General features: G+C 56.0%; 2 protein-coding genes across 2 annotated transcripts; both read right to left on the bottom strand.

The window, feature by feature from the left end:
* Positions 1-259: 259 nt before the first annotated feature.
* On the bottom strand, positions 260-2,501 carry FOXL1 (forkhead box L1). The gene is made up of 2 exons (XM_079316528.1): positions 2,364-2,501; positions 260-1,533 (listed from the first exon to the last, which is right to left on the bottom strand). Exon 2 carries the CDS (start codon positions 1,376-1,378, stop codon positions 515-517), a length of 864 nt encoding a protein of 287 aa, XP_079172654.1. The 5' UTR covers positions 1,379-1,533; positions 2,364-2,501; the 3' UTR covers positions 260-514.
* Positions 2,502-3,350: 849 nt separating this feature from the next.
* FOXC2 (forkhead box C2) lies at positions 3,351-10,141 on the bottom strand (the record flags this gene model as incomplete). Its single annotated transcript, XM_079316527.1, has 2 exons — positions 8,254-10,141; positions 3,351-3,695 (listed from the first exon to the last, which is right to left on the bottom strand). The coding sequence occupies exons 1-2, from the start codon at positions 9,634-9,636 to the stop codon at positions 3,351-3,353; spliced, it is 1,728 nt and encodes a 575-aa protein (XP_079172653.1). The 5' UTR covers positions 9,637-10,141.

The following is a 10,141-nucleotide window of genomic DNA, read 5'->3' as shown; positions in this document are numbered from 1 at the left end:
TCCAGCTCCAGTTACCCACTGGGAGGACTGGGCCAGTGGGGAATATCAGGAATTATTATGTGCCTGTGGCTTTTCATGGTGAAATTATGAGCATTATTAATGATGGTGAAACAAAACTCAGCCTCCTCCCCCTAGGATAGGGGTTAGTTTTCAAATGAAAAATAAAAGAAGAAAACAGGAGGCTCTAGAGGAACCTGAGGGATGCAAAGACTAAAGGTGCAGAGCAAACCCCACGGGCATTCCCCCGGTGCTGCCTGAACCTCCACCGCCCTCGGGAAAACAAAGTTTTACCTTCCAAAGCCGCTCTGGCAGGGGGTGGGAGGCACCCGCTAAAGACAGTCCGCAGCAAGACGCGCCTTGAAAATGCCCTGAAATCCTGAGTCACCTTTAAAACATCGCTTTGGGGTTTGTTTTTTGGTTTTGTTTTTTTTTTTCTTTTTAAGATCTTTCCCCTCGTGGTGAGCTCTGAGTCCGATCTCTCCCCCACCCGGAGCAGCGCTAATTACTGGGGCAACTACTGGAAATTAAACACCGCCTCGGAGAAGTGCAGCGGGAAGCAGGAGAGGAAGGGGATGCCGATGTGGTAAAGCCTCCCGTGCACCTGGGAGTCGAGCATGAGGGACGCGTTGAGAGCCGGCCCGAAGCCGCCGCTGGCCACCAGGGAGCCGCCGAGACAAGCGGCGGGGCCGTCCCGGGCCACCTTGGGGGCTGCGCCGGGGGGCGGCGGCCGCAGCCCCTGCGCCAGGATGCTCTCGATGCTGAAGCTGCGGCCCCGGGAGCCGCTCTTGAGCGGCGGGGCGGCGGCAGGGGAGGGACCCCCGGGGCAAGGCGCTGTCCCCCCGGCCGGCCGCGGCACCCCCGCGTCCCCCGGCGCCGCGGCCGCGCTGCCCTTGGCCCGCTTGGGCTCGGCGGGGCGAGCGGGCGGAGCGGGCTGCTCGCCACCCTTGGCGTCCGGGGGCGCAGCGGCTTTGGGCTTCCTCTTCCTGCGGCGATAGTTGCCGTTCTCGAACATGTCCAGGCAGCGCGGGTCCAGGGTCCAGTAGCTGCCCTTGCCCGGCCGCCCCTTCTCGCGGGGCACCTTGACGAAGCAGTCGTTGAGCGAGAGGTTGTGGCGGATGCTGTTCTGCCAGCCCTGCTTGTTGTCGTGGTAGAAGGGGAAGCGGTCCATGATGAACTGGTAGATGCCGCTCAGGGTCACCTTCTGCTCCGGAGCCTCCTTGATGGCCATGGCGATGAGGGCGATGTAGCTGTACGGGGGTTTCTGCGGGGGGTCCTGCCGCGATATCGCCCCCCCGGGGGCGAAGCCGAGCGCGGCCGGCAGGTAAACCATGGATGGGCTACCCAGGGGGGAGAGGTGGCTACCGTAGATGTGGCTCATCGCCGGCGGGCTCGCAGCTCCGCGTCTTCTTCCCCCTCGGAGCCGAGCGAAGGGACGGGGCAGGGCAGCAACGTGGGACGAGTCCTGTTTGTGCGAGCTCAGCTCCCAGCCCTGCCTGAAGGAGCTCGCTCTGCCTCTGTCCCTGCCTCATAGCTCTTAAAAAAAAAAAGGGAGGAAAAAAAAAAAGTTAAATAATTGTTGTAAGTTTGCTATTATATGTTGACTTAGCGCTGGAAAATAAATTGTCTCTGATAAACAGTCGTTTGTGTTCTCAGCCCACCCACATTAATTAAAATTTCATTGCTACAAAACTCCGAGCTCTCTCCACGTGTCTCGCTGGTACCAGCCAATGGTCTCCGGGTTATTCCTTCATTTGTTTATAGAATTAGTCTGTTGATAAGTCTGCCCACCCAAGTCGAATCAAGCTGTGTTTATTTGGAAAAATTTCCGGGCACCCAATATATAAACGCACTGATCTGATGTTTGAAATATCACGTCCACCCTTTGACGCTGTAAGCACACACAGCAGAGCAGGATGTACACTGCTGGAGCTGGGGAGCAGCGGGCAGGGATCCCCGCAGCAAAACTGGGGCATAAAACAACACAAAAATAAAAAAAAAATTAAAAAAAATGAAGAAAGGAAGAGAAAGGGTGGGTGAGAGGAGGGGGCAGAGCTGCGATGGAGAGGAAGGAAAAGGGAAGGGGGTTTAGGTGTGGAGGGGTCCTTTGCACCTCCCGGGTTTCCATTCCAAGGAGACCCCCGGGGACGGGCGAAGGGGGACCCCCGGTCCGGCCCCGCTCCCAGCCCGAGCAGGCAGAGCTGCGCCGGGGCAGACTGCAGCAAAAGGGGAATTTGGCAGGCCCGGGGAGGAGGGTCAGTATTTGTGAATGCGGGCCTGTTGCTTTATATTATGTACTTTCCTGTTTATAACAAGGAGGGGGATTATAACAACTTTACAAGTGCACACAGCTGGCCGGTGCTTACATTAGGAATTTGTGATGCTCTTTTTCTGTATAAACGTCCAGGTTTGGGGCTGTGTTTTCTGTTGTCGGATTTATTTTTTTTTTTTTTAATTTACTGACGTAACAGCTTTAATCCGAGGCCCCGAGGGATCCCGAGGCAGTTGGAGGTGTCGCCTGTGTCCCCAGTCCCCCCGCGGGTTTAGACCTGCGGCACCCCCTGTTCTGTGAGCATCTTTTCTCCGAGGGAGGGAAGAAAATGCCTGAGGGGGATCCTGTCTCCTTCAAGGAGAAATATCCCAACAGCGCAGCTCCCACGAGCCTGCTGGCATTTTCACCTGGCAAGGAAAGAGGTAAAAGCCGAGCTCGGGGTGTCCCCAGCACCACCCGGCCCTGGCGATGCCTCCACCTCCCCATCCCCGGATTTCCCTGCAAGTTCCTCTTCACCCGTGGGGTTTCTCGCCCAGTGTCGCTCTCCTGTCGGGAGAAGGATTTCCGTCCCCGGGGTGATGCTGTGGAGCTCCGGATGGGTCCTGAAAGCTGCGAATCGCCAGGAGAGCCTGGGAAACAGCCGGGGTGCGCAGGGAGGCGGCTCCTCGGGCGGGGGTGTGGGGGTCTCCCCTCTCACTGGCTGCAACCACGCGTGGGAGGGGATCCCACCCCTCTAACACCGCCCTCGCCCGTAATTCCGCATCCCTCCCGCTCCCTGCGCACCCCCGCCGGCCCCCGGGAGCTGCAGCACCCGCCCGCAGTGCCAAAAGCGCAATAAACCCCCAAATAAATAAAAAGAGAGGTGAAAGGGGGGATCTGGGGGCTCCCCACCTCTCGCCACCGGGGAGCAGCACTCCCGAGCAGCCTCCCCGCCCCTGGAGCATCCTCGCCGGGGAGGGATGGAGCAGAGCGCGGCTGCTCTGACCCGCCCGGCGCATCCTCAGAGGGTCTTCCCCCCCTCAGTCTCCTCCTCTCCCCACCTCGGGGAGTCCCCCGCTCCTTGAGACACTCCAGGCACGGATTAGTAAAATAATAAATACTCGCGTGTACGGCAGGAGACGGTCACACGGGCTCCCGCTCTCTCCCTGAGCTCCCTCCCCCAGTAAAATTCTTGCTTCCTCCCTTGTTTTCCCCTCTTGGCGGTGGGAAATCCTTGGAGGCGGGGATGCGGCTTTTCTCTCCGTTCCTTGTTCCCAGCTCGTGTGCTGCGTGTTATCCCTGTTATCCCTTTCCTGCCGGCGGCATCGCTGGAGATTTTTAGCTGTGTTATCCTCACGGGATCAGCCTCCGAGAGGCTCCGACAGGCTGCGGGGGGGGGCCGGGGAAGCGACAGAGGGTTGATGTTGTTGGTACCGTCGCTCTTTCCCTAAACGGGAATAAAAAAAAACAAACAAACAACGCGGAGCCGGCGATGGAGGCGCTCCTGGATGGGTTTCCCCTCCTCTGCAGCTGACGAGCCCCTTTTAAAGCAGCAGAGAGGAGAAGTGCCGCTCGGAGCCCCCGGCGGGAGCAGGGCGCACAGGAGCTCTCCCCGTTCCTCCTGCATCCCAAAAAACGGGGGAAGAAGGGGTGGAAATCGGTGCTCCCCAATCCTGCACTCGAGGATGGAGGGGAGCAGGGTTGTAAATCAGAGATTTCCACTTCTGCTGCATCCCGGGATGGAGGAGAGAGGGATGTAAATTAGAGATTCCCATTCCTGCCGCACCCCGGGATGGAGGAGAGCGGGATGTAAATTAGAGATTCCCATTCCTGCCGCATCCCGGGATGGAGGAGAGCGGGATGTAAATCAGTGCTCCCCATTCCGGCTGCATCCCAGTCTTGGGGGGAAGAAGGGGTGTGAATCAGAACTCCCCATTCCTGCTGCATCCCGGGATGGGGGGAGCAGGGCAAAAATCAGAGCTTCCCACTCCTGCTGCATCGCGGGTGTAAATCAGTGATCTCCACTCCCACCTTAGTCCTGCCCAGGTGAAACGGGGGTGTAAATCAGTGCTCCCCATTCCTGCAGCACCCCGGGATGGGGGGGACAGTGCTCCCCATTCCTGCCGCACCCTGGGATGTGGGGGACAGTGCTCCCCATTCCTGCAGCACCCCGGGATGTGGGGGACAGTGCTCCCCATTCCTGCCGCACCCCGGGATGTGGGGGACAGTGCTCCCCATTCTGCAGCACCCCGGGATGTGGGGGACAGTGCTCCCCATTCCTGCCGCACCCCGGGATGTGGGGGACAGTGCTCCCCATTCCTGCAGCACCCCGGGATATGGGGGACAGTGCTCCCCATTCTGCAGCACCCCGGGATGTGGGGGACAGTGCTCCCCATTCCTGCAGCACCCCGGGATGTGGGGGACAGTGCTCCCCAATCCTGCTGCCCCCCGGCCGAGCTGCCCGCCCCTCGCCCCTGGCCGAGCACGGCCCTGCACAGATGCTGTCCCTCGGTACTGCCCCGGGATCAGGGATGTGTTTCCTTCTCTCCCGACCTTCCAGAGCCGGACATGGATTTTCTGCAAGGTCCCGTCGGAAATGACAGAAGAGCTCGTGGTCTTCCCCAAAAACCTCTCGGCCGGCGCCTTCCCACGAGCTCTGGGGAAGGTGGGAATGGTTGGGAGGGACGAGACAGTTCGTGCAGGGCTGTGCGGAGGCCTGGGGGGGTTCCTGAAGGGAATGTGTTCCACCCGGGGCCTGGAGCACAGGGAAACGCTCCTAGACTGGGCTGTGGGGACGAGATGAAAACTCGCTGGCTCTTCTCCCCAAGACCGAAACTATCTCGGGTTTTGGACAGGTTTGTGAAACCGGTGGTGAATGTAATAATACAAGAAAAAAAAAATTATGAAACCCATCCACCATCCTCATCCTCTTTCCGAAGCCACCCTGATCCCCAGCCCGGGGCCACCGGCCACACAGCAGCATCAGCCAGTCCCCGGGGCCAAGCTGTCCCCCTGACCTGCGGGGAGAGCGGCTATGGGGGGCTTATACCGCTCCTTCGAGGGGCTGCACAGCCAAATCTGGTCATGGATGCCTTCAAAAGTTACCCTGGGCCTTCCTCCTTCCTTCACATCTTCCCTTCTTCCCCTCTGCTCCGGCCAGGCTGGAGTCACCTGTCGCGACAGACCCGGATCGCGGCATCGAGCTTTTAAACAATCACCAAAGGATCCCCGCGTCCTGCACAGGGCACTCTCCTCTCCTGAGCCACCAGCCCACCCCAAAGGACATCAGCCCATCCCAAAAGGCTCCCTGTGGGGTGACCGGGACGAGGGACAGGGACAGGACGGGGCAGAGCAGAGGGACGATGCTCGCAGCCCCGCGGGAGCTCTGCAGAGGGACGGCAGCGGCGCACAGCCCGTGCGGGAGCATCCTGTGCCAGAAACCCCAAAAAGGAGTTTTGGGCAGAAAAGCGATCCCAGGAACTGTCGGAGCTTGCAGAGCCCTGGGGTGTCCCCAATCCCGGTACCGCATCCCATCCCTCGGGAGTCCCCGGTGGGAAGATGCGGGAGCAGCCGCGATCCCGGGATTTCTCGGCGCGTGTGGGAAAACCCAGAGCAGGCACCTGACTTCAGTCATCTGCCCCGGGATCCACTCAAGAAAGAAATCCCACGGGAAGAATTCTTTCCCAATTCGTATTCCTCTCCTTTTTGCTCCTATTTATTTACTTTTCATCATTCTACTCCTTTATTTCCTATTTTTAAATATTTTACACTCTGTTTTTTCTCTTATTAAGACTGCACTTTGACTTTTATTTCATTAAAAAAAAAAGGAAGAAAATATAAAATTAAATAAAAAGCACCCTCTGAGAGCCAGGAAAAACGGCTGGGAGTTTTTTTACAAGAATGTTCCTTAAAATACAGATCAAGTGAGGCTCAGACATTTTTTTCTCATTTAAATCGAGACTTTCGGTGCTTTTTGCCAGCTTTTAAGAGCAGGCGAAATTTAACCGGTCAAAACCAATTTAAATCATCGATTTCAACAGCCTGACGTGGGTATAGCCTCTCCTGAATCCCCCAAAAAAGGGTTTTGAGGGGCACTGAGGGGCTGCGAGAGGTGGGATGGAGGCACGGTTGGGATTTATCCCCTGGAAATTCTGGGTGGATGTGATTTTACAGCTGGGAAAGGAGCTTGGGTTTAGAGAGCCGGGTTTGCAAAGTTCCAAAGACCTCTGAAACTCTATTTCAGGCTTTGCCGGCATTCCCAGGCTTTCAGGATTGCTACATTCCGTGTTTTACCCTGGATTAAAGCTGCTTGAACAGGTTAAAGGATGATTTGGGAAAAGTCAGAATATCTGGCAGCGCCCCGGCCTTGCGAACAGCAGATTAAATAGAGGAAGAGAAAATTAAAATCAGCCAGTTCTTCAAACAAGAGAGGATTCCAAAACTGAAATGATTCTCCCGTGAACTTTCCACCTTTCTAAGATTCCGCAGCGAGGCCGGGTTGAAATGATCGCTCTCACTGCCAGGCTCTCGGGATTCCTTTCAAGAAAACCAAATAAATAAATAAAATGGATTTTTAGAAGGGGGTGTTTTTAAAAAGAGGCGGCTCCGGGCGCGGAAACACCGAGCCCCGCGCAAGGGCCGAGCGGAGAAATTCCCCTTCCTGCTCCTCCTGAATTTTTTCCCTGTTTTTCCTATCGGAGGCCTGGGAAAAGTCCCGAAATTTCAGTGATTCGGGATTGAGGGGGCTCAGCCCCGCGGTGTTTTTCCTTCCCCCCCTTCCCCAGTTGTACAATTCCAGCTCTTCACGTGAATTCCAAATTTTCTCCAAGAAAGAAACCTTCAGGAAAACTTTGATTTAAAAACAACCTCTGCCACGTTTTGTGCGTGAAGGAAAGGTGAAGAGAGGAAAAAAACAAAACAAAAAAATCGTTTAAAGACCCCCAGATTAGACACAGAGAAGACTTGGAGCAGAAAAAAACCAGCATGGATTTATTTTAAGGTAAGTACAACAATTAGGACCACATAAGACAAACGAACTTTGAAGCAGGTTAAAGCAAATAGTCCTTAGGAATGGTAAAGGTGAAATCTATTATACAAAACATCACACGTCGTAAATAATAATAAAAAAAGTATCAGATACTTTGTCTATTTTTTTTTCCTTAAAAAAAAAAAATCCACCAGCAAAAAATAAATTATTTCCTCGTCTTGCGAAAAGAACAGCTCTAAAACGAAAGAAAAATCTATTGCATAATTGTACACAGAAGAAGAAGAAGAAATCACTTGTCATTAATTTGGAAGTTAGGAACCGTTGGGCGAGACAAAAATAATCCAGTGAACGCAACTTTAAATATTATATTAATGGCTCTGAAAATCAGCCTGATTAGAAATCCACATATTTTTTACAGCACAACAGAGAACTCAAAAAAATACCCAGGACATATATTTATATATATATTTATAAACTTTTTTTTTCCTTTTAAAACGTATAAATGGTCGTTGTGATATTGGTCCATAACTTATTTTTTCTGAGACCTCCTATATTTTAGCATATAAAATTTGCCACTTTTAGATAGACATATATATATATAATTTTTTTTAACCTTTTTATTTTCTTTCTTTTTTTTTAATGTGGTTTTTTTTTTCCTTTTTCAAATGAGACATCCCCCCTTTTTTCAAGTAAAATATACTTGTCCGGAATTTAAGGAGGCCCAAAACCGGGGTTTTTGGCATCTTCAAACTTGCGATTTTCACTTTGAAGTGAAAACTTCAAAACTGTGGCCGCAAAGTCCACGGGGAATCTTGTCAGATTTATTTTTTTATTAGTGTGGGTTTATTCCTCCCGATTTTAAAAATAATTATTATTAATAATTTTTTTTTTTTTAATGGGCCTAAGCGGGGGTGGCGGCTACTCAGTACTTAGTGCAGTCGTAGGAGTAGGGGGCGGCGTGGCGATATAGGGAGGGCGCGGATCTGTAGGGGATCTGACAGGCGGAGTTGCTGCTCACCTGATGCTCGCTCAGCGCCGCGCTCTCCATCCCCAGCCGGTGCGACGTGAACATTTCCCGCACGTTGGGAAAAGTCTGCTGCTGAGAGCCGAAGGTGTGCCCGGGCAGGTGGCTCAGCTCAGCGCCGTGGTTCAGGTACCAAGAAGCCGCGGGCTGTCCCCCCGCCGCCCCTCCGCCAGCACCGCCGCCTCCTCCGTGGGGATGCCCCGTGCCCAGCGCTCCGTCCTGCCCCGCGGGCAAGCTCAGCGTGCCCAGGGGCGACGGGGCGCCGGTGGGATGCTCGGCCAGCCCGTCCTCCAGCGGAGCGCACATGTGCGCCGGCCTGTCGCCGCTGTAGAGGCTCATAGCCCGCATGCTGCAGTGGTAGCTCCCACTAGTGTCCAGCGCCTGGCTGCACGCCGCGCTGTAGCCCGACGGCTGCCCCGAGGGATAGCCCAGCGCTAGCCCGCCGCCCGTCCTGCCCGAGGCGGCACTCACCGGGCTCAGCTCCCCCGCGGGGGAAGTCCGCAGGGTCATGATGCTCTCCACGCTGAAGCCCGGCAGCCCGTTGCCGGCCGGGTGATGCTCGGGCAGAGCCGCGTCCGGCGAGGCGGCGGCGGCGGGGGGCGAGGCGGCGCTGCGGGGGCTGTCCCGCAATGCCCCGCCGCTGGCCGGGCTCAGCGTCTCCACCTTGGTGATCACGGGCAGCTCGGGAGACGCCGTCTCGCTCTTGATCACCACCTTCTTCTCGGAGGCCGGCGCCGAGGCGGAGGAAGAGGAAGAGGAGGAGGAGGCTTCCTTGGGGAGGTCGGCGCCGGGCAGCCCGGGGGGCTTGGGCTGCTCCTTCAGCAGCCGTTCCCGGGCCTCCTCTTTCTCCTTGGAGACATCCTTCTTCTTGAAGCGTCTCCGGCGGCGCAGGAAGCTGCCGTTCTCGAACATGTTGTACGAGTCGGGGTCCAGGGTCCAGTAGCTGCCCTTGCCCGGCTTCTTGTCGTCGCGGGGCACCTTGACGAAGCACTCGTTGAGCGAGAGGTTGTGGCGGATGCTGTTCTGCCAGCCCTGCTTGTTCTCTCGGTAGAAAGGGAAGCGGTCCATGATGAACTGGTAAATCCCATTGAGCGTGATCTTCTTGTCGGGGGCGTTCTGGATGGCCATGGTGATGAGGGCGATGTAGCTGTAAGGTGGCTTCACCAGGTCCTTGGGGGCGGTGGGCTGGTGCGGGTGGTAGGGGCCGTAGGAGCGCCCCATGCCCGCCGCGTACTGCTCGGCGTGGCCCGAATAGACGCTCATGGGGTTGCCCATGCCGCCGTACGTCCCGGCAGCCCGGTAGTAGTTCTGCTCGCTTAAATACGGCACCACTCCCAAAGCGTTGGGGTCCGAGACGGAGTAGCGAGCCTGCATCATGGAGAGGGGCTTCCCGCGGCCGGGCAGGCGAGGAGGAAGAGGAGGACGGTGGAAGGGCCTCACCCCCGTCCGGGACCCCTCCGCGGAGAAGGGAGAGAGGGAGAGAGCGGGAGAGAGAGAGAGAGAGAGTCTCGGAGCCGAGCTAAATCCCAGCGTGTCCTCTAGCAGCGGCACCGCAGCGGCATCCTCCGGGTCGCCGGGGGCAGGGTGGTCTCAGACGGCCTCTCCCTCCCTCTGTTTGACTGTGATTCTGGTACACACGTCTACGGGGAGCTGGGCTGGGGGGGGCTGTTCTCGCAGGAAAAGGGAATTAAAAAAAAAAAAAAAAAAAGAACGGAAAAAAAAGGCAAACCAAAAATAAAACCGAAAAATTAAAAAAAAAAATTTAAAAAGAAAAAGAAGAAAAAGCAGCCTTGCGGAAAACCCAGTCCTTGTCACAACAACGGCCCGAACCGTTCCGGAGCCCCCGGAGGGGTGCGGGAGCCGCCGAGCTCCCTCCCGGCCG

Source organism: Erithacus rubecula (genome assembly GCF_903797595.1).
Source record: "Erithacus rubecula genome assembly, chromosome: 12".
NCBI classification, from domain to species: Eukaryota; Metazoa; Chordata; class Aves; order Passeriformes; family Muscicapidae; genus Erithacus; species Erithacus rubecula.
The sequence above is the reverse complement of the archived record's forward strand: the minus strand, read 5'-3'. Positions and strand labels throughout refer to the sequence as shown.

What these genes read in the sequence shown, in the direction of transcription:
- FOXL1 (XM_079316528.1), bottom strand. Translation starts at nt 1,378, where the DNA reads ATGAGCCACATCTACGGTAGCCACCTCTCCCCCCTGGGTAGCCCATCC.